Here is a 25,459-nt window from a genome sequence, read left to right as displayed (position 1 = left end):
ATTTATCATCTTTAGTTATTATAATATTGTCATTCTGTATGTGAAAGCCAAAACTTCTGTTTTCCTTAAATTTGGAAGGTGAGATGTAGCTTTAAGTATTAAGTATACGACTTCAAACCTTAGGTAAATTTTACTGACATTGAGATAAGAAATATTTTTCAAGATATTGATTAATGATGAGCAGAAAATTCATTACTGAAACTCTTGTAGGAGGGGGTCAGCATAATTGAGATCTTTGAATGACACAGGAATCTTATCTCCTTTTGTTAAATGCTGGTAGGGATGATGATATTATTTTAGCCTTTCATCAGGACATCTTAGTATGGATTCTAGTCTGGATTCTACTTTCATTGATAAACCATAGCAGCTGGAGAAAACCAATCCCGAATTTAAACATTTGAGTCATATGCTATCTAATTCTGCTGGCAACAATAAAACATGTAAATTATCATAAATTCTCTATCAGGAATAGGACAGCTTGCACTACATTACATTCTTGATACTTTCCTTGCATTTTCTTTTCATCCTTTTATGCACGCACGCACGCGCGCACACACACACACACACAAAGACAATATTATCATGTTCAACAGTGCTAATTACATATCTTCAGAAGTCACAATCATTTTATTTCTTAAATGTCCATAACAGCTAAACATAACTGCCATACGGAGTTTATCAGTAATAATAACAGTTAGCGGTAATATCCATAACACATTCTTTACAAGTTACTTAAATGACACTCAAAACTGATTAAAACTTGACCACAATTGGCAACACTAATACTGTTTAGCAACACACCATTAGGCAGTTATACTAAAAATTTAATTCTTATTTCTAGTATGATTAAAGTGCTAATCATAATCATCACACATACTTTTTTTTGAATATTTGTAGTTTTTTAAATCTCTCCTGTATCCTTAACATTTATTTATTTTATGTAAGCTATTCAAACTGCCTGTTTCTATAACATTTAGGGAAAGAGCATTCCACAAATTTTCCACCTTAACCATAAAAATTAGTTCCTTTTATTTCTTCTTTATTTTCTTATGAAGTATCTTAGTAAGTCCAGGCTCAGCCAAGTGCAGTAGGTAGAATAATTTTGGTATATTTACTATGAATTATTTTATAGACTTCAATTAACTCTCTTTCTTCATAGTTAAGCTCAACAAATGCAATTAAACTACCTAGATTCATAACTCTAATTATATAAGCCCTAAATATTCTTCATGATCCTTCAGTTTACTTTTAATTATTTTAATATCCTTCAGAAAATTTGGCAACCAAGATTAAGAATTCAAGACTGGCATGACCAGAGACTTTCTTCCTGCAAGAAAGGCTGCTTTTAATTACACCACCAGTTTGCTATGTTTTATTGATGTACTAGTGTAATTCCTGAACCACATCAACAATAATATCCAGTTCCTTATATTCGGTAACTCTGTCCAAATCCTTTCTCTTCAATTTACATCCATATAATCCTATTTTATTGAAATCAAATCCACTTTCTGCTCTTAAGATTATACTGAATAGAAATCACCTGGATAACGTTTAGCGTTTTTCTTCCTAAAAAAAGGTGTTTTCATCTTGCAAAAACACAAACAAAATAACAGAATGCAGGCATGCACACACACCATTAAGAGACACAAAAGAATGGTCATATAGCCTTAGTTGCATTGGCCATAATTCTAAAACTACTACTACCCAATTTTACATCATCAACAAAAAGAGAAATTTACTATTAATACATGAACATCATCAAATTCCTGCCATGTACCCTCAAGGGATGTACAGGATATGATAGTACTACATGAAAAATTTATATCATTACTAACTTCCTATCTACAATTTTCCTCCAAATCAGTCTGTTACTTGTCAAGACTACAATATTATTATTATCAGATCTTATATTTCTAATGCACTTTGTACCGTATCAATCCACCTATATCTTGGTCTTCTGGGTCGTTTTCCTGCCAACCTGGCAGAGAACACTTGTTTTGCTAATCTTTCCTCGCCTATTCTATTTAAGTGACCATACCTAACTCTACTAATGCATTCCTGGATGCTGACAATGTCAAGTTATTTCCTAATATCCTAGTTTTTAATATGATATTGCCATTGATGCCATCTGTTCATGCCTCTAATCTTTCTCAGGACTCGCATATCTGCAGTCTCTAGTCTTTGGTCAAGTGTTTTACTTCTGAACCAGCTCTCAGATCCATAAGTTAAAACTGGTTTGAACACTGTCTTGTATACAGCTAATTTAGTGTTCAGACTAATTTCTCTCTTATTCCATACGAATTTATTCAATTGACTTCCTACCATACTAGCTTTGTTGATTCTGTTGTCTATTTCCATATTTAATTTACCATCTTCACTAAAAATTGTGCCTAAGTAGATGAAATGTTTTACTTGTTCCACAGGTTCTCCGTTCACAATGCAGTTGATATTTTCAATGTTTCTGCCTATTTTCATTGTTTTTGTCTTTTTATTGCTGACCTTCATACCATATCTATTACAATAGTTATTCACTTTAGTCGGGGAATCTTTCAGACTTGTAGCGGATTTATTTAGAAGTATAACATCATCCGCATAAAGCAAAGAGCTGACATCAACATCTCCAATTTTGATATCATGTTTAATACCACTTTCCTTCATAAAGTGATCCATATAGATAATGAATAACAGAGGGAATAATGTACATCCTTGTCTCACACCAGATTTAACATTAAACCATCTTCCTGTACTTCCTTCAATTTTAACTGCTGACTTACAACTCAAATAGAGACTAAGTATTGCTTGATGTAATGCCCCATTGACACCATATAACTGTAGCGTATTGAATGAATAGCTTCTCTCTTGGCACGTTGTCATATGCCTTTTCCAGATCAACAAAAATTAAATACAGAACTTTGTTATATTCCCATGATTTCTCAACTATTTGTCGTAAAGTAAAGATCTGATCCTGACTGCCTGTATTTGGCCTTAATCCAGCTTGTTCTTCACCAAGCTTTTCTTTCTTCCACAATTCTTTTCAATCGTTTCTCAAGTATACTTGTGTAAACTTACCAGGAACACTCAGTAGGGAAATACCTCTGTAATTCTCTCATTCAGTTCTATTTCCCTTTTTATATATGGGTACTATGAGAGCTCTACTCCCATCGTCGTAAATTTGTCTCTCTGGTCAGGTATTCTGAACTATGCAGTGCAGCCACTGTAAGACTTTTATACCACCATACTTCAGCATTTCTGGTCGAATATCATCTACTCCTGCTGCCTTTCCACATTTCAAGCCTTTGATGACTTTTTCTACTTCAAGCATGGATATGTATTCCTTACTGTATGCCTGTTGGGTATTTTTTACCATTGTGCTATCACTGCTTGTTTCATTTAGCAATTTTTCAAAGTAATTACTCCATACTTCAAGGATATCTTTTTCTCCAGTTTTCATGTCACCTTTATCATCTCTAACTCTTTTTACAGCAGTCTTTCCTCCATTTCTAAGCTGCTTTTACGACCTCCAGAATATTTTGCCACCTTCTTGATATTTGTTTTCTATGTTCTTGCCAAAGTCCTTCCATGACTTGTTTTCTTGTTTTACACAATGTTTGGCTTTCTTACATTTGTCTCTGTATTCTCTAAGAGCATAAGCTGAATTATTTGCCAGGAACTTTTGATATGCTTTCTTCTTTTCCTTCACTGCCTTTTTAATTTCCTGTGCCTACCATGGAGTTCTGATGTTTCTGTCCTTGCAGACAACCTCACTACATGCCTCTGGCTGAATCAATCAGGGTTTTCTTCAAGGCTTGCCACTGAATCTCCAAGTTGTTTTCAAACTCTTTATTTTTTTCTACAATAATCTTTGTGTATTTTAGTCTAGAGTTCACATCTGAGAGCTGCTGAACTTTTATTTGCTTTAAAAACTTTCTTACATGTTATTCTTTTCGATATGAAATTGAATTTTATTCTGCTTAAGACTAAATAGTGATCACTCCCAATTTCATATCCTCTGTACACTCTGGTGTCCTGCACCTGGGAGAAAACATCACTATCAACAATAACATAGTCAATGAGACTTTTCTTATTCCTTGCCGTGTGAATTTGTGCACATTTTTATGTTGGAACATGGTGTTGGTAATAACCAGTCCATCTCCTGAGCAGATATCCAACAGGTAGTTGCCATTATTATTAGCTTTGCTCTTTTCTCCAAATTTTGCCAAAATATTTCTGTATGTCTGACAATCATTTCCTACTCTGCTATTTAGATCCCCAACAAGGACCAACTTTTCCTTTTTCATTGTGTCAGTTGCTTTCTCTAAAGCCTCAAAAAATTCCTCCACTTCTACTATAGTAGAACCTTCTGTGGGACCATAGGCACAAATAAGTCTCATTGTCCAGTTCCCCATTCTGATATATGCCCACATCACTCTAATTTAGACTGCCTGCCATTCAAGAAGATTAGCCTCATATTTAGTGTTTAATACTATGACTACTCCTTCTTTTCCTTGATTGTCATTGCTTGAATATAACATTTTGTATTTATTGCTCATAAAGATCTCACCAGTTTTTATCTTTTTTGTTTCAGTTACCCCTATTATGTTGATCTGGTACTTATCTAATTCCTCAGCTAGCTCTATTTCTTTGCCATTCAGGCTTCTTATGTTGATAGTACCAATCTTTAACTGTGGTGATGTTGAGTTGGGGTATGTTTCAAGATTTGTTCCAGTAGCTGACTTTTTGCTGTTTGCCTTGATTCAGTGGCGAAAACAATGGGTGCCTTGTTTAACTGGGTGACACTGCAGCCGCATGAAATTTTGTCAGGTGTACCATCATTTTGTGTTTTGGTTTAAGCCAATAAGAATACAATTTGGTTGACTAAATCCAGAATTGCCAGCCCATTCTCGTTCGTTCAGTATCCAGGTAGATACCCAACAGGGTGCACCATGAGACGTGAGGATTAGACATTAGGTCAGAAGCTCTGATCAGTTCTTCGCATTCCTTTAAAATCTATGGGGAGGTATCCTCTCAGTTATACAACTTTGATCCTTAAGCACACCTTAATACATGAACTTAAATCATTAATAAGTATGTTGAGTAACAAAAGTCTCAAAGTCAAATTTGAGAACTCCTTTGAATTATGCTTGCAACAATTTCAGCCAACACTTGTCCATTTGGCTTAATATTCATTGATATTCATGTGATGTTATCAGCATGTTCATATATGGAACTCTTAACAAAAGCTTTGTTGAATCGAAAGAAATTACATAATAGCCATTGCTACATTTTATTCCTATAATTCCTTCATAAAAAGTTAATATTAGTCGATCTCTTAAGTTTTTTTAATATCACAGAAGGGCATAGTGGGGGATGATCCATTTTATTACTCAAGAATTTAACTTTCAAGGGGATAATCCATAATCATAAAAACTCTATGCTGACTGAGAATATTCTCTAACGGTATCAAATTTTCTGGAAACAAGACTGCTGGCAGTAATACATTTATGAATTTATGAATCTGTTTTTTGAGGAGAAATCTTCTGTCATGCAATTTATGTACAATGAGCTGGACTAGACCAAAGTACATGTTTAATCTGGCAATAAATATGAATTACAGTAATCCCTGAATTAACTAACCACACCAATGAGAGCAATTTGCTAGATATTGATAATTGAAGGTTCATTTACATGGTGCTCTACCAGAAGTTATTTGAAACTAATCTATTCTAGTTAATTTAAGGTTCATTCATTTGAAAGTCAGATAATCGAGAGATCATTGTACTTGTGCTCCTTTGCAATGTTCTAAAAACATTATGCTATTCTTACAGTTGTCCTTTTTTATTCACGACCAGTTTTTCTACTAAGGATGTTTTGTCAAAGATAACTACTTTATGCAGAACCTGAATATGATGAACGATAGATACAAGTTGTAAACTTTATAATCAGCATTCTCTATGATTATTATTATAATGTTAGAGATAACCTCTGTATCCTTCACAGAGAGGATGTTTCTGACATAACATCTCTGAGGAAATTGTGATTCAATACAAAGTTTTCATAATTATTAAAACTGTTCCAATGATAGTTTGATTTCTTGATAAATAAAATGAATCTCCCTTGCTCTTCTTTTGATACCAAGAGAACTGTTGTTAATTTTTCTTTCCATCCTTTAAGAAAAGAGATTTTCTTGTTATCCATGTAAATTTCATCAAAAACTTAATAAACAAGATGAATCGCCAACATTGTTTCATGACCCACTGATCATTTTTGAATATCATTTCACTTTTCATTAATATTTCTCTAACTGATATATTGAAATCATTGCAGAAGGATTTTTCTCATTATATGAAATTGTTTGATTTTTTATATTAATGCTATTTATTTTTCATGTTAGAAAAGTTTAGAGGGAATAGCAGTGGATTCTCCGGTCTCTCCTATCTTGATCAGCTGTTACTGGAACATATCTTGAACACCTTCACTCCTTCTCTTCCATTTGGTTCCATTATGTAGATGACATTTTAGAACATCAGATTTTGATGTTTTCTTCCAAGGAATTAACTCTCTCTCTTTCTCTCCATTCTAGAATGAAATTCACTTCAGAAGTAGAAACCATCATTAGCTTCCCTTTCTTAGCTCTGATACTAATCTTATGATAGCGGTATTGTTGTTTGCTGCCTGCAGAAAGAAAACCAACACAGGATGATACATCAATGCCACATACCATCGTGATCATCTATTATCATCCTCAAAAGTCTGATTGCCAAAGATAACCTCTTTATATGTGGGGCCTGAATATGATTGATCCATCTGTTTATTGGATATCAACAGATGCTGTATGGTCACAGATGTTCTGTGATCTGACACACTAGTCCTCACCATGTGGTTCTGTTGTGTGTTTTCTTGAGGCTTTAACTCTGAAGATCAATCACTCCAGACACACCATCCTTCCATCTCATTGATGGTCTACTCCCTCCTCTTTTTCCAGGAACTTCATCTTCTATTACTGTTTTGAGGTCCTCCATTCATCCTTTCAATGTGTCCAAAATATTTCAACTTTTTTCTGTCAATATCTATAAGGAGCCTTAAAGTTCTACTGATCTTTTCTAGCACCAATCTGTCTGTGTTTCAGTATATGATATCCTCAACGGCCTTCTGTAACACCACATCTCAAAAGCAGCCATCCTTTTCCTATCAGACTTCTTTAGGTTCCCAAGTCTCGCATCCATAAGTTGCTGTTGGAGTAACAACTGCATCCAAAATCCTCAACTTTGTTCCTATGGAGACAGATCCATTCTTCCAGATTTTAGACTATTGATTCAAATCTCTGACTATTGTTTTAGCCATTCTTAATCTTCTTCTGAAAAACAATTCTTCATATTAATAACAGATCCCAGGTACTCGAACTTGCTAATTTAATTCTTTCTCCATTGAGGCACACTTGTTTCTCAGGAGAGTCCCTGTCTGCATTTCCTTTGAGAACCATAATCTTTATCTTGCTAAGATTGAGCTGAAGTCCTCTGTTCTTCTTCCTACTGATCTCGTTAACTTATCATTACAAAGGAGTACTGTATTATCAGTAGCTCAGATTACTGATCAATATGCCATTTATCCTAATTCCTGTGCTAATCTCTTCCAATGCTTCACGCATGATGTCCTCAGAATAGATACCAAACAAATGAGGAGAAAGTAGGCTTCCTTACCTAACTCCATTTCCAACCAAAGCCAATCAGTTAATTCAACATCTGTTCTTACCATTGCTTCTTGTTCCCTGTACAAGTTAGCTATCAACCTGATAGTGTGTCGAGAAAAACTAATTTTTTCATTACTTCCCACAGTTTCACATGCTGAACAAAGTCAAAAGCTTTAGAGTAGTCTATGAAACATATTACCAGAGGGAGTCTGAATTTTTTTTTTTCTTTCTGTGATCTGTCTAAAGCAAAGGATTTGATCTTTTGTGCCTTTACCTTTCCGAAAACCTGCTTGTTCCTCGAACATCTCTGACTTAACATTGGCCTCGATTCTATTTATCACGATGTTCGATAAAATTTTACTTGCATTGAGATATTAACCAAATAGTTCTATAGTTCTTACAATCCTTCATATCTGTCTTCTTATGTAGTGGTATGAAAACAGACTTCTTCCAGTCTCTAGGCCATGATTCTGTCTCCCATATCCTTGTAGCCAATGTATGAAACACTCTTATACTTCCATCCTCTGTTAACTTATTAAATCTGCTGGGATTCCATCTGCACCTGGGGCCTTATTGCTGCTTAGCTGCTCTTTCAACTTCATGCCTAAGTGGTGGAGGTTCCAAATTGGAATTTTCCTGATGACAGGGCTCCTCCAAATTTTCTTTATCCAGTTCTTCACAGTATTCTTTCCATCTGTTTTTGATTTCCAGTTCTTCTATTATTAATGCATCATTCCTGTCTTTGATGACATTCAATTTGGGCTTAAACTTGTGCTTTAGGTCAAAAACTAAATAAACTAAACACCCTTTTATAATTATGCTTCCTCATCTGGAATTCTATTTCTTCACATTTATTAGTATAAAACTTTTCCTTGTCCTGCCTGATGGTTCTTTGGATTGCTCTATGTAATCTCTTATATTCAGTCCCTGCGTATCTTTGTTTCTTCAACTGCCTTTTTTTGATAGATCCAATGTTGAATCTTATATCCATGGTTCTCTTGGTCATCTTATTGTGCCGAGATACTTCTTGACATCTCCAAGATGTCAAGATGAGAAAGCATTTCTCGTGAGTTCTCCCCACTAGTCTCCAAAAAGTTATCCAACCAACTTGATATTTTTTCTTTGAACCCACTAGGAATTACTCTGACATATAGTCTAGTGGGATGTGCATGACTTGGAAGGTTTTGGAGTCTTAGTCTTACTTTGGCTCTTACTAGCTGATGATCTGTACCAGTCTGCTCCAGGACAAGTATGCACATCAGAGATGCTTGTCTCTCACTGTTGGAGAGCCAAGAATGTAATCAATCTGGTGCCTTGACCTTTCATTGTTAGGTGTCCATGTATACATCCATGGTATTGGTACTAACTAATCTATTAGTGTGGCCAAATTCCAACAGGCTTTCACCACAGGTGTTACATTCACCCAGACCAAACAACCACACTCAAGCCTAACTCTCATATTCTTTCCCATATTTGCATTAAAGTTCTCTAAGATGTAAAGTACATGTCTCCTTGGTAGGCAGTCCAAAACAATCTGTAAGTCTTCATAGAATTCATCTCTCTGTATGGGGTGCATAAACTACCATAATTGACACATTAGTAGGACAATCCTTAAGACTAATACAAAGTATCTTGCCATTAACAGGATTATAATTAAGGTTTCTTGCCAAGATTGTCTTCAGTATCACAGCTATCCCATGATGCTTTGAGTCACCTCCTGAATAAACAACTAGTTTACCATCCTTGTCCTTTGAAATGACCTTCTCCATTCCATCTGATCTTGGTAACTTTCATGATGTCAACTTTACACCTCTCCATCTCATTATATACAATATCGAGAGTATCCATCTGTAGACCCTGTACATGTGCCTATATAAAACTCCCCCTCTAAGATTAATCCTATACCTTCCGTATTCCTCATTCACAGTATCACTGGCTTTTTTTTTTTTTTCTGTTCTTTCATGCTTACACGGTGATCAGAATACATTACTAAAAATTATGGATAGAACTACCGTGTTAGGGTAAAACTTTAGGTTAATATAAACCAAAATATATATACACTCGATGTTTTGACCTTCAAATTAAGGTCATCTTCTGGAGTATATGTATATATACAAAGAAACAAGCTTCACTATAATCTGCATGCCATGTTAAAGTTACTGATCAACCGTTAAAACTATTTACCTGACATCTGGTGTTAAAAAACAAAAAAACTCACTACATCAAAGCTAGAATCCTGTTATTATTATTATCATCTATTAGGTTACAAAGTTAATTAAGCTGGAGAGTTCTATGTTCATGTATAAAATAATAAATAAATAAACACAAAATAAAATTACTTATATAATTTTATACATATAAATCGCAACTGATATGGATAGTGGCCAATAAAAATGAAAGATTGCTTAGAATCCTAAAGTCAGGGTTTGCTGGAAACTAAGTGGGTTGAATGTGTGCCATCCAAATTCTTGGGATTTTTAAGTCCCATTATTATTAAGATTAGGGTGGTTAATGAAAATTTCACAGGCTTCTTTAAATTTCTGTTCATACCAAGTTTTTGTGTGATGCAAAGAACAAGTACTTTTCCAATCAGTTTGATGTAGGGTGTCTGGAGTGTGATCTGAGAGGCCTGCTTCACCAAAATTATTATATTTAATAATAAATTTTTGATGTAGTGAGTTTTTTTAACACGAGATGTCAGGTAAATAGTTTTAACGGTTGATCAGTAACTTTGGCATGGCATGCAGATTGTAGTGAAGCTTGTTTCTTTGTATATATACATATACTCCAGAAGATGACCTTAACGTGAAGATCGAAACATCGAATGTATATATTTGGGTTTATATTAACCCAAAGTTTTACTCTAACACAGTAGTTGTATCCTTAATTGTTTGTAATGTATCTCTGGCTTTTGTTGGAGACTGTAATATTCTTCTCAAACAGGATCCTCTGCATAAGCTCTGAAAGTGACTCTTATTATTCTGTGTGACAACTGATGCAGCATGAGATGTATTATAAGGCTCAAGCATGTTAGTATTTTGGAGTGAAATCACTGCAAGGAAAAGTTATTAAAGTTGCAGAGGCCCTTTCCACATATCTGGAAAGTTTTGTTACCCAATTCATCCCATGTTGGCTAAGTTGGTTGGGACTTTCGCCTAGTAGGGCAGACTCCCACTTCATAAAATGAAATAGCAAAATAGGAAAGATTCATCCCTAGCCCTTGAATACTCTAATATAATTGGGGGCAAGATGCAAGAAGAAAAGAAATAAATAAATGGAGGGTCCAGTCTAAAGATAATATTACAGATGTATATTACATGAAATAAGGCATGGTCCAGCATCAAGTACCTCAGGTTTGCCACTCCCATAGTCACTAAAGTGAACCCTTGAGTAAACCTGAATATGATATAAGACGTAAACATTGTAATAAAGGTTCTCCATGACTGTTGTTATCATATCAGAGATAACCTCTGTATCATTCATGGGGACGGTATTTCTGACAAACATCCCTGAGGAAATTGTGGTTTGGCACAAAGTTTTTTATAATTACAAGAACTGTGTCAATGTAAGAGTGTGCAGTGTCTTGCATGCTGCCCAAACCTTATTATACCGTTTTTCGGCTGAAATTATTATCATTAAGAATTGCAGCATAATAAATTGACTTTACTTCTTATAGTTACAACTCAGATTACGCCTCTAAGATAATGGTCATGGTGTCTATTATCATTGGAAAACAATTAGTGTTTCTATTCCTTATGTCAAGAGTTTATCAGAAAAGCTATCCATGCTTCTGAATACTGTAAGCTAGATGTCCTTCCATCCAATTTACAAGATGACAATGTTTTTCTGCTCTCTCTGAAAAATCAACTTTATCCTTTCTCCCTTCCAAGAGTATATCATGTTCCTTTCCCTTGTAGTCTTTCTTATTATGGACACATTGGTAGATCTGTTATATACTGCTGGAGTAATCCTAATTCTATCTTTAGAATTAGGATTACATTCATTCATTTCTGTGCATTGGACAAATCATGTCTTACAGATCATGCTGTGTACATCTTTTATTATTATTGTATGGGTACCTCCATGGAGTGCAAAGACTCATCGTGGGAGACCCAAACTATCCACGCAATCTATCATCTCTCTCCCTGAACCCATTAATAGACAAAGCACTCGCTACTGACCCTGACAACCCATTCCACTCATTCAAAACACTCTCCAAGCAAAGAATCTAGTCTGCACACCTCTACTTTCCTCTACTAACCACACCTTTATTGAGCTTCCAGGGATGACCTCTTGTCTGTCTCCTCTAACCAAGAGCTGAAACATTTTTTCATTAATCCTATAAAACTCCTCTTTAAGTAACTTAAATGTTTCTATTGTTATATTTGTTGTCTTGTCTGTGCCATTTTTATGTCATTGCTCTTCCTATAATATTTTACTTCCCTTATGAATTCACCTCTCTATTATAACTACAAGACTTATAAAATTTCCCTGACTCTAATATCTGTATCACTTCTTACATGTTCATTCTATAAGGAAAGCAAATTCTTTATCTCTAGCTGATTCCTAATTTACTCACGTGCTTACCTTGACTGTTAAAGGTTATTCTTTGCTAAAGAAACGAATCCTCTAATTTCTTTCTGGGGCCGTCTCCTCTTCAGATATTGACAAATTTATTTTTTAAAGCTGTGCCAGCCAATATCTTAGAATAGAGGGGACTCTTATTCAGGGAGACTTTTCCAGACCTTTGTTGCACATAGGTGAATAAATTTAGTGCTTGAACTCATAAATTAAATGCTCTACTGTGGGCATGTAAATTCTGGTTTGCAGTCGTAACCTCTATAACAACATGTTATAAATTTCTTTCAATCCCCCCCCCCCCCCACGCTATGGTTCAGATTAATGAGTGTTAGTTTTGGTTCATATCACAGGCAAAACTCAGGTATAAAAGAAAAAACATATTTATTGGAATCTAAAGACATAATATACACTTAGACCAATCTCACTTTTAATTAGTTCAATGACATGTTATATCAAACTGATTAATACTCTAATGTATGAACAATAAATCCTTCTCTTGAGTTAGAGATTTAACACACATAATATACACGTTATACTCTTCTAATCAATATTCTACCTACTGTGTTAGTCTTGCATATTAAACTAGTCACAATCATCTATAATCATTCCTAACAATTTGTCTTATGGACATTAGCCACTGCTAAATAATCACTTAAAGTTCTTAAACTGTCCATACTCGATTAATACGCTACAATGATCTTTCCCTTTTACCGACTAAATAATTCTCGTAGACAGGCTTATACGTTGATTATGCATTATTAAAACACTAAAGGAATTGAACAACGTAGTTAAGGATATAAATTAAATTAAACTTTAATAAATATTTTCCGATATTTCGGCAGCGTCACGTTGCCATCTTCTAAAGGAACTTAACAAAAAAAAGTTACGTGCACGTAGGCACTACAACACAGAAACTGGGAATGAAGAATATAAATTAAATTAAACTTAAATAAATATTTTCCGATATATAAATTAAATTAAACTTTAATAAATATTTTCCGATATTTTCATTCCCAGTTTCTGTGTTGTAGTGCCTACGTGCACGTAACTTTTTTTGTTAAGTTCCTTTAGAAGATGGCAACGTGATGCTGCCGAAATATCGGAAAATATTTATTAAAGTTTAATTTAATTTATATCCTTAACTACGTTGTTCAATTCCTTAAGTGTTTTAATAACGACTAAGTAATTATACAATAAAATCTGTACTTTACCATTTCTTGGGGGAGGGTCTCTAGGTCCGTTCTGAACTGTCCTTCTTTGTTTGAATTACCTTCGATACTTCCATAAGCCTGCGTCCAATTGGTGGGTCACTATGGTCATCAGATTAAACTATGCTCTACACCTGGCGTTTTTTTTCTCATCTATTCTCGATCTGTTTCGAGCCATCCTCGTTTCTAGCTGCCGGTTCATAATATATACGTCTGCAATAGTATTCTGTCGGAACTTTCAGTGAAGGCAGCATGTGCCGACATCTCACGCTTTAGTATTGGCAGAAATTCAGACATCGAAGGGAAACACGCACCCTCCGATATCAAACTATCTCCAAGAAACACCATCAGGAACTACCGATCCATGAGAGAAGTCAAATCATCATCCAGCAAAACAGGCAAAAAAAGCCTTGAGAAAGGGGTGCCAACCCTTTTTATTCTCCCTTCACTTCCCCCCTTTTTAGCACCCTGTTACTAGCTGTGATAGCGCCCTCTTACTTTCCTTTCTGCGATCTTTTCCCGCCCGCTACTTTCTTCGTCCGCGGCAACTTCGGCACATCGCGAGATCATAGCAGCGTCTTCCGGGAAACGAATGTGCATCGCTTTCCAAGATTGCCAATGCCTCAGGCCCGCCTGTGACCTTTGGACTGTTGTTTACATCTAATTTACCCATTCATTGTATACATGATGCATTTCATATAATACTAATTTATACACAGTTCTTTACATGGTATTACAATTCTACTGAAAGGAGGTAATTCTATTTCTATTTACAGTTAATACTTTATTTCTTCTGCTCGAGTACAAGTTTTTTCTCTCAGCTGATTTTTCTGACTTGTTAAATCCTGAATGAATTGTTTCTTTAATAAAGTGCTTTATTCAGGATATAACACTATCTTTCTCCTATCAATTAACTTCTGCAGTCCACACTCCCTCAATCTATCCTCATAGTGAACATTCATTAGACCGCCCACCATCTTGATCACTCGTCTCTGAATCTTCTCCACCACTTCTCCAAGAAAAAACCAAGGAGACCAGACCTGGGCACAGTAATCCATCCCATTCAAGTGTCGTCTCTTATCTAGGAGGTTGACTACCATGATGTGACTCACTGTTAACTACGGGTGTAATGACTTGTGGTGAGGACCCTATCTCTACCACATATTGTAAGTATTCATGACTATAATCCCTGTGTATATGGGGCCAGTTTGCCTGTTCTGAGGGATGAAAAACCCTAGTTTCTGGGTGAAAAAAAAAACCCTGTACTTCCGTATGAGACCGGCTAACTCACCTTTAGTTGAAATAGACCAGATAAAGGTTCCTCACGTCATAGACGGGAATCGAACCCAGGTCTTTGCAACCAAAGGGCTTCGTCTAAACCGACTGAGCTATGGAGGCTCATCCAGTTGTGGACATATCAAAACCTTATAAACTTCCTTATTTCTACTTGTTAATGTGTTCCGAATAGGCAAGTAATCTTAGGAGGTACTGTAACAACCTTAGCAATATGTCCTCTAAACTTTAACTCTGTCTACTACCACTGCAAATCTCTTGCTTCATCTATTTCCTGGAGGACACTTCTAAGAAAGACTTAGGTTCAAATTCTCTTAGGAGGACACTAAGAAGAAAGACCTAGGTTCAAATCCCATATGTGATATGAATTGAGATTTTCAGCTGAAGGCGAGTTAGCCAGTCTTGTACATATTGGGTGTGTTTTGTCCCACAAAAGACAAACTGCTTACAATTTGCACACAAAAATAATATAATGGTGGTCTGAAAAGTTCTCTTCCTCGACCATAGATGGCAACACTATAGACAAGATTTTTTTTTCTAAGTTGGTACATCTGTCATAAGCATCCATGTGAAATTGCAAGTCATTCTATCCAGTTCTTTGTTTTATACAGCTGTCTGAAGCAAAAGTGTTGTCTGTATCCCTTGAAATGGATAAAATTGAGTATTGTGCAGTTATAAAATTCTTTTTAAAAGAAGGTTTAACGGCAAAAGAAATTGATTTGAAGTTCATAAAAGTTTATGGGCACTCTTCTCCTTCGTTTTCGACAAGTAAGAAATGGGCTCTGAGTTTAAACATGACTGTACCAGTTTTGAAGATGATCCACATGAAGGACATCCAAAAAGTGTAACAACACCAGAAATCAATGATCAAATGCACAATATAGCATTGGATGATCGGCGAGTCAAAGTGTGTGAAATTGTTGAGACTATAAGCATTTCAAAAGAACATGTAGAGTATATTTTGCACGAAGAATTGCAAATGAAAAAGCTTTGTGCAAGATGGGTGCCCCGCTTCCTCACAGCAGATCAAAAATGCACTCACATGAAAATCTCTGAACAGTGCCTGGAGCATTTTAACAAGAATAAAACTGATTTTGTGCATCGATTTATTACTATGGATGAGACTTGGATTCACCATTACACACCAGAATTCAAACAGCAGTCAAAACAGTGGACAGAAGCCGGTTGTTCAGTGCCAAAGAAGACAAAGTCAGTTTCATCAGCAGGAAAGGTCATAGCATCGGTGTTTTGGGATGCTAAAGGCATTTGTTTATTAATTATCTTGAAAAGGGTAAAACAATAACCGGGGAATATTATTCCAATCTTTTAACCAGACTAGGTGAAAAAATTCGTGAGAAAAGACCCGGTTTGCAGAAGGAAAAATAATAATCTTTCATCAGGACGATGAACCTGGCCACAGGTATTTTGACAATGGGAAAATTAAGGGATCTGCACTATGAATTGTTGGAACATCTACCCTATTCACCAGATTTGGCTCTCTCTCTCTGACTTCTATCTCTTCCCAAACTAGAACTCTTCCTCGCTGATCAGCGTTTTTCTTCAAATCAAGAGGTGATTGCAGCTGTAGAGGGGTATTTTTCAGATCTTACTGAGAACCACTACAGGGACGGAATAATGGTGCTGGAGCATCGCTGGAATAAATGTACTAGTCTTAAGGGAGATTATATTGGAAAATAAAAATAATTTTAAAATTATAAATTTGTTTTTCATTGTTAGGCCGAGAACTTTTTAGACCACCATCGTATTTAGGCATAAGGCTAACCACCTTAAGGGGTGCTTAAGGGTCAAAGCTGTATAACTGAGAGGAGACCTCCACATAGCCTTTAAAGGAATGCGGAGAACCGACCAGGGCTTTTGACCTAATGTCCAATCCTCACCTTCTCGTGGTGCACCCTGTTGGGTATCTACTTTGATACTGAACGAATGAGGATGGGCTGGCAATTTGGGATTTAGCCGACCAAATTGTATTCTTATTAGTTAAACCAAAATAAAAAATGATGGTACAACATGAGAAAATTTCATGCCAGCTGGGGCGTCGCCCGGTTATACAAGGCCCCCGTTGTTTTCGTCAGGGAACCAGGGCGAACAGCGAAAAGTCAGCTACTGGAACAAATCTGAAAACAAACCCCAACTCAACATCACCAGAGTTAAAGATCGGTACTATCAACGTAAGAAGCATGAATGGCAAAGAAATGGAGCTAGCTGAGGAATTAGATAAGTACCAGATTGACATAATAGGGGTGACTGAAACAAAAAAGACCAAAACTGGTGAGATCTTTCTGAGCAATAAATACAAAATGTTATATTCAGGCAATGACAATCAAGGAAAAGAAGGAGTAGCCATAGTATTCAACACAAAATACGAGGCTAATCTTCTTGAATGGCAGTCAGTCTCAAGTAGAGTAATGTGGGCAAATATGAGAATGGGGAACTGGACAATGAGACTTATTTGTGCCTATGGTCCCACAGAAAGTTCTGCTAAGGTAGAAGTGGAGGAATTTTTTGAGGCTTTAGAAAAAGCAACTGACACAATGAAAAAGGAAAAGTTGGTCCTTGTTGGGGATCTAAATAGCAGAGTAGGAAATGATTGTGAGACATACAAAAATATTTTCGGAAAAATTGGAGAAAAGAGCAAAGCTAATAATAATGGCAAATATCTGTTGGATTTCTGGTCAGGACATGGACTGGTTATTACTAACACCATGTTCCAACATAAAAATGTGCACAAATTCACATGGAGAGAAGAGGCTAGGATTAAGAAAAGTCTCATTGACTATGTTATTGTTGATAGTGATATTTTCTCCCTGGTGCAGGACACCAGAGTGTACAGAGGATTTGAAATTGGAAGTGATCACTATTTAGTCTTGAGCAGGATAAAATTGAATTTCATATTGAAAAGAATAACATATAAGAAAGTTTTAAAGCGAATAAAAGTTGAGCAGTTCTCAGATGTGAACTGTAGACTAAAATACAGAAAGATTATTGAAAAGAAAATGAAAGAGTTTGAGAACAGGAATCAAACCTTGGAGATTCAGTGGCAAACTCTGAAGAAAACATTGATTGATTCTGCCAGAGAGGCATGTGGTGAGGTTGTGTGCAAGGATAAAAAAATCAGAACTCCCTGGTGGACACAGGAAGTTAAAGAGGCAGTGAAGGAAAAGAAGAAAGCATATCAAAAGTTCCTGGCAAATAAGTCAGCTTTTACTCTTACAGAATACAGAGACAAATGTAAGAAAGCTAAACAGTGTGTAAAATTAGCTAAACAAAAGTCATGGGAGGACTTTGGCAAGAATATAGAAAATAAATATCAAGAAGTGGCAAAATATTCTGGAGGTTGTTTAAGAAGCTTAGGAATGGAGGAAAGAGTGCTGTAAAAGGAGTTAGAGATGATAAAGGTGACATGAAAACGGTAGAAAAAGATATCCTTGAAGTATGGAGTAATTACTTTGAAAAACTGCTAAATGAAACAAGCAGTGATGACAGCACAGTGATAAAAAACACTGACCAGGCATGCAGTCAGGAATACATATCCATACTTGAAGTAGAAAAAGCCATCACAGGCTTGAAATGTGAAAAGGCAGCAGGAGTAGATGATATTCGACCAGAAATGCTGAGGTATGGTGGTATAAGAGTCTTACAGTGGCTGCACTGCATAGTTCAAAAGGCTTGGACAGAGGGATGAATTCCAGATGATTGGAGTTGAGCTCTCATAGTAGTGATATATAAAAAGGGAAATAAAAGTGAATGTGAGAATTACAGAGGTGTTTCTCTACTGAGTGTTCCTGGTGAGATTTACACAAGTATACTTGAGAAACGGTTGAGAATGATTGTGGAAGGAACGCTTGATGAAGAACAAGCTGGGTTCAGGCCAAATAGAGGCAGTCAGGATCAGATCTTCACTTTACAACAAATAGTTGAGAAATCATGAAAATATAACATAGATCTGTATTTAAGTTTTGTAGATCTGGAGAGGGCATATGACAAGGTGCCAAGAGAGAAGCTATTCAATATGCTACAGTTATATGGTGTCAATGGGGTATTATATCAAGCAATACTTAGTCTCTATTTGAGTTGTAAGTCAGCAGTTAGAATTGAAGGAAGTACATGAAAATGGTTTAATATTAAATCTGGTATGAGACAAGATGTACATCATCCCCTTTATTCATTATCTATATGGATCACATTATGAAGGAAAGTGGTATTAAACATAATATCAAAATTGGAGTTGTTAATGTCAGCTCTTTACTTTATGCAGATGATGTTATACTTCTAAATAAATCTGCTACAAGTATGCAAGATTCCCTGACTAAATTGAATAACTGTTATAATAGATATGGTATGAAGGTCAGCAATAAAAAGACAATGAAAATAGGCAGAATCATTGAAAATGTCAACTGCATTGTGAATGGAGAACCTATAGAACAAAAGAAACTTTTCAGCTACTTAGGCATGATTTTTAGTGAAGATGGTAAATTAAATATGGAAATAGACAACAGAATCAACAAAGCTAGTATGGTAGGAAGTCAATTGAATAAATTTGTGTGAGTAAGAGCAAAATTAGTCAAATCACTAAATTAGCTCCATACAAGACAGTGTTCAAACCAGTTTTAACTTATGGATCTGAGAGCTTGGTCAGAAGTAAAACACTTGGCCAAAGACTAGAGACTGCAGATATGATTTTCCTGAGAAAGATGAGGGGTGTGAATAGATGGCATCAATTTCAAAATCATATTAAAAACAAGGATATTAGGAAAGAATTTGACATTGTTAGCATCTAGAAATGTGTTAGCAGAGCTAATCTCAGATGGTATGGTCACTTGAACAGAATGGGCAAGGAAATATTAGCAAAACAAGTGTTCTCTGTCAGGTTGGCCGGAAAAAGATCCAGAGGAAGACCAAGATATAGGTGGATTGATACAGTAAAAATTGCTTTAGAAGATAGAAATATAAGATCTGATAATGTTCGAGTGACAGGTAAAAGACTGATTTAGAGGAAAATTGTAGGTAGGAAGTTAGGAATGATGTAAGATTTTCATGTGGTACTGTCATATCCTGTACACCCTTGAGGGTACATGGCAGGAATTTGATGATGATGATAATTGTTAAATGGAGATAATCTGTGTTATAAAATATGCAGTTTTCTGCATTTGATTTCTGATAGTTGATTAAGATTTATATTGCAATTTTAAGCATTAGTTGGTTAAATGTATGTACAGTAGACTCTCAACTATCCAGAGCCAGGATTTTATCATGGAGAATTATAATATTACAGTAATTCTCCGTGATAAAATGTGGAATACGTACTGTAATTTACTTTGCCAAGGCGTTGCAAGCGGGCGTCTGCTACAATCCTCCTACGTGCCGTGTGCATATCACAAGTTGAGACATTCAAAGTGCGGATTTCCCCGCTTCGTCAGTTGTGTATTGGATGTCCACAAGTGCGGAATACGTTTGCCACTGTTCCCAGTTACGTTAGTAAATTGTTGTTTGGTGTGCTTCGTTGTTTTTTTATTAAAGATTATGAAATGGGTGATAAATGAAAAAAAGTTGTAGTGACTATGAAGGAGAAACTATGCACTGTAAAGCGACTAGACTCTGGGGTAATAACGGCAAAAACTCTTGCTTCGGAGGTAGGAGTCGGGAAAAGTACAGTTGGAGACTGGAAGAAAAATCGAGCAGAAATTGAAACGTGGTGTGCTTCCCAAGCTAGTGGAAGTCGGATGAAATTAAGAAAAAGTTGCTGAAAGGTAAGCATAAAGAAGTTGAGGAAGCTTTATTTTTGTGGCATGAACACTTAAGAGGAAAAGGCTTGCCTGTTACTGGGTCGATATTGCAGGAAAAAGCATTGCAATTTAAGCAACAAATTCTTCTCCTTCTACATGTATTTGTCGCTTAAATTGCAATGCTTTTTCCTGCAATATCGGCCCAGTAACAGGTAAGCCTTTTCCTCTTAAGTGTTCATGCCACAAAAATAAAGCTTCCTCAACTTCTTTATGCTTACCTTTCAGCAACGTTTTTCTTACTTTCATTCCACTTCCACTAGCTTGGGCAGCATACCACGTTTCAATTTCTGCTCGATTTTTCTTCAGAATTTAATGCCAGTGATGGATGGTTAGATTGGTGGAAAAAACGATCAGTATTCGCCAGATTACCATAAGTGGGGAGGCTTTATCCGCTGATAAAGAGGATGTACCTTTGTTCAAAGACTATCTTTTTAAGCTTATTGAAAAGGAGGGAATTTCTGGGGAGCAGTTGTACAACTCTGATGAGACTGGTTTAAATTATTAGATGATCCCTACAAAAATGCTTGCGTCAAAAAAAAAAAGAAGCCGCTGCACCAAGATACAAGAAAAGCAAAGAATGAGTCACCATCTTGGCTTGCAGTAATGCAACCGGCAACCACAAGCTTAGGCTTACGTTAATAGGAAAATCAAAGATACCTAGAGCTTTTAAAAAACTGAAAAATCAGGAATCACTACCCCTATATTACACACATCAAAAGAAAGTATGGATGAATTCAGAAATCTTTAAAACTTGGTTCCAAAATGAATTCGTACCGACTCTAGAATAACATTTGAAAGACAACAATTTACTGTGAAAAGCTGTTCTGCTACTTGATAACGCACCTTCACATCTTGCCAATGACGAACTCACAGATGGAGACATCAAAGCTTTATTTTTACCACCCAATGTGACTGCTGTTTGTCAGCTGATGGACCAGGGCGTCCTTGAAATGCTAAAGAAAAAGTATCGTCGCCGTCTTCTCAGTTCGTTGACATCAGCGATTGATAATAATGATTGATAGTAACCACTCTGAAAAAGATTGACTTGCTAGATGTCATAAGGTGGTTGGCCGAAGCATGGGAAGAGATTCGAAACATATCACTTGTAAAGTCTTGGAAAATCTTTTGGACCATGAAGGTGGCCATTTCAACCTTGAACCTGTGTGTGAAACCGAAGTGGAAGATGAAAACGATAAACTTGTTTCGTTGCTCAAAAATGTTCCGAGCTGTGACAATGTCAATGCAGAGGACATTACAGAATGGATGTCAAACAACGAAGTTGATGAAATAACTGACAACGATATTGTAGAAATGGTGACACAGGAGGAGGAAGAAGAGGAGGAGGAGGCATCCTTAGATGACAGGAAAAATCTCATCCCACATTTGGAGGAGTTCAAGACGATTGAGGCAGCGCTTCAGTACATTAGTGAGCAGGAGGAAGCGACGCCAGCTGATATCTGCTTGCGTACATGGAGGGACATTGCATCGCAGAAGAGGGCTAAAAGGATGAAGCAGTCATCTATCAAGGACTTTTTCAAAAACTAAAAACTGTAAGTTTTGACTCTTTCATCTTAGGCCTAGCTTTTCACATTTGTGTGAAAAGGTAGGCCTAGAACTCCGGCTTTTGTGTTATCCGGCCTGCCCTTCCACCACATTGGGCCGGATAGTCGAGAGTCTACTGTATTGATATTTTTTTCAAATCGGATACTGTGAAAGCCTTGCTAATTTTTGTTTATTTGATACTGTAATTTTTATTTATTTATTTATTATTATTTTTTTTTTTTTGCTGTAATATACCATTAAGCAGTGTGGATAAAAAAAAAACTGTGTGTATATGTATAAAGTATACATTTTTTTTTTTTCCAGGGTGGAACAGGTTATGCAAGTACTAACGAGACACTTAATGCTAAAGTAAAGAGGCCGGTAATGATGGCTTAAGCACTGATTTGTATATTGTATTTCCGGTCAGTTAATGTCAGCATTTTTTTAAACATTTCAGAATGACATGGTTCATCTTTCACCATAGCACTATATCAATTCAACTAACTACTGAATAAGTACTTTCCAGAACCTTAGTTATAGTGGTACTTTAAAGGAAATTCTCTATAGCAAACTTTTCACAAATAATAAACTGTGAATTTGCCATAGTGAGAGTCTGTATTTTAAGTTATATATCAAAGTTGTTATATATTCAGAAAAGCAATGAAGTGGTTTGCACCAAAATATAATTGGTCTGCTGATTTAAGAACAAAATTCTTTTTGTGTTTTGTTATGATTATCATTTATTTATAATTTTACAATTATAAATAGGAAAACCAATCAAAACAAATAAGTAGTCTGTGTACACTAAGATAGGACTTGGAGGTTGTTTTGATGTGAAGGAAAACCAGGCTTTTCTGTCATATGCTAATTGATGGATCTCTGATGCAAAGAGTTGGGGGGAAACGGGGAGAAAATTGCTGATGCATTTCCAATATGCAGTTCGGAGTGTGCCTCTTTTTCGTTTTCCATCTATAGGGGCGTAGAGGACCAGAGCATCAAAGGGTACAGAGAGAGTACTGAGTTGGTTGCCAAACCATTTTATTTGGTTTCTTTGAACAGTGCTGACTTAGAGGATCTTGCTGGGTTTCATCTAATATAGTAGAGTTGGGAATGTGGTCTTCCCAGGAGTAATCCAGGATATTTCTTAGACAAGTAGTTCCAAAGCTATTTATAATATTGATTGCTGCTTTTGTTGATTGAGATGTTTCAGGTCTGGGAGCCATACAGAAAGATAGACTGGCTGGTGCACTTGTAAAGACGAATCTTCGTCTCCTTTGAGATGAGGCTCGACTTCCATACTTTATTAAGACTTCTGTGGAACTGCAGTGCTTTCTGTTTTCTTGTTTTAATGTCTGTTAAGGAGTCTGAGATGTATGATCCAAGGTATACAAAGTCCTCTACTTCTTCAAGGTGATCATTTTGATTTATATAGATGTGCCCATCTATCTGATGTTTTAATATCTTTGTTTTTTGGGAGTTTATTTTTAGTCCAAATATTTCTTCAGTTCACCTTCAGGTGCATCTGAGTCTTTGATAAGTATTCCAGGTTTAACTTGCATTAATTTAAAAATATAGTCAATCACCATGATGAAGAGATATTTGGCAAGAGTATCTCCCTGTAGGACTCCTGTGGTGATGTGAAAACTCTGTTTTGTCTCTGTTAACTAGTACTGTGGCTTGATATCCCTGGTAGGGTGCCTTGATAAGTTTAGATGGAATGCCATAAAGTTTGAGTGTTCCCTGTCAACAGAATCAAATGCTTTTATAAAGTCAAAGTTCAAAAACAATGGTAAATTCTTTTCCTTTCAACCTTCTATTAGTCTTCTGATGCAGTGAATGTGTTCTAGAGTACCACGTTTTTTGATATGATACTATACATATTAATAATTATGTAAACGTGAAATTTTATTGAGTTAAAATAGAAAATCCTGGGTGGGAAAGTTCCACAATCTCAGGTCATCCTTCATTGCTTTTTTTTTTCATTACTTTTTCATTATATTATGCAAATTAATGTTAATATGTCCTAGATATGGTTCCATTAAAAAACGAATGTTTATTTGCTCATAAAGTGAAGTTTATAAATGTGAAAAGAAATTTGTGATTGAATAATTTCACATATATCATTTATTAGACATGTATTCACAAAAATATAGTAATTTTATTCTTGAGAGTGTGTGTGTGTGTAATTAATAATAAATGTTATTATTGTACAAATTTCATTAAAAACTTGTCTAATTTCACATACTGGCATGGTTTGCTGAGTGGCTAGCATACCTACACTCCAGTTAACAAGCTGGAGGTTTGAATCCTTCCCTGGGAATGAATGCTTGTGATTTTCTTTATGTAGGCAATGAAATTCATTATCGAGTGTAAGGCTGCTGCTGCCCTGCTCATTAGAGGCCTGAAGTGGCTTGAAAAAGTTCCATGTTTCGTCTAGAGTTTCCGGGGTTTCCGGACTGTAAAAAATAAATACCAAAATATATCTATAAATCCATAGCACACCCACAGTAAGAATGTACTTGCAGGTGTACAGAAAAACGTTTTGTGGATGGGAGTTACATTAAAAATAAAAATTTGACTATCTTATTATGATTTTAAACTATAAATAGCCATATGTTAGGTTAATATCATTAATAAGCATTATTTTTTCACTGAAATTGAGAATTATTTCTAGATATTTCAGATCATACATAAATCACTTTTTCTATGTGTGGTTTGAAATGTATATTGTGACATTCTGAAGGGCTTATTTAACTAAACAGGCAGTAAGTAAGTAATACCTGTAATCTGGTTAATACCTACATTATCTATTAGCTTTCATTCTCTGTATTTGATACTTAACAAAAAAAATACGAGGCTAATCTTCTTGAATGGCAGTCAATCTCAAGTAGAGTAATGTGCGCAAATATGAAAATGGGAACTGGACAATGAGACTTATTTGTGACTATGGTCCCAGAGAACGTTCTACTAAGGTAGAAGTGGAGGAATTTTTTGAGGGTTTAGAAAAAGCAACTGACACAATGAAAAAGGAAAAGTTGGTCCTTGTTGGGGATCTAAATAGCAGAGTAGGAAATGATTGTCAGACATACAAAAATATTTTGGGAAAATTTGGAGAAAAGAGCAAAGCTAATAATAATGGCAAATATCTGTTGAATTTCTGCTCAGGTCTTGGACTGGTTATTACTAACACCATGTTCCAACAAAAATGTGCACAAATTCACATGGAGAGAAGAGGCAAGGAATAAGAAAAGTCTCATTGACTATGTTATTGTTGATAGTGATGTTTTCTCCCTGGTGCCGGACACCAGTGTACAGAGGATTTGAAATTGGAAGTGATCACTATT

General features: G+C 35.8%; 1 protein-coding gene across 3 annotated transcripts in view; it reads left to right on the top strand.

Moving 5' to 3' along the window:
• LOC150092719 (nitric oxide synthase-interacting protein) overlaps positions 1-24,338 on the top strand; it is a 128,612-nt gene extending 104,274 nt beyond the window's left edge. For all 3 annotated transcript variants that reach the window (XM_090414794.1, XM_090414795.1, XM_090414793.1), the window contains exon 9: positions 22,440-24,338. In XM_090414794.1, the coding sequence (XP_090270920.1) occupies positions 22,440-22,511 (72 nt within the window). In that variant the 3' untranslated portion in view covers positions 22,512-24,338. The remainder of the gene's footprint in view (positions 1-22,439) is intronic.
• The last annotated feature ends 1,121 nt before the right edge of the window (positions 24,339-25,459 follow it).

The sequence above is a fragment of the Typopeltis vanoorti genome, chromosome 25 (genome assembly GCF_054136105.1).
Source record: "Typopeltis vanoorti isolate ZY-2024b chromosome 25, IOZ_Tvanoo_1.0, whole genome shotgun sequence".
NCBI classification, from domain to species: Eukaryota; Metazoa; Arthropoda; class Arachnida; order Uropygi; family Thelyphonidae; genus Typopeltis; species Typopeltis vanoorti.
The sequence above is the reverse complement of the archived record's forward strand: the minus strand, read 5'-3'. Positions and strand labels throughout refer to the sequence as shown.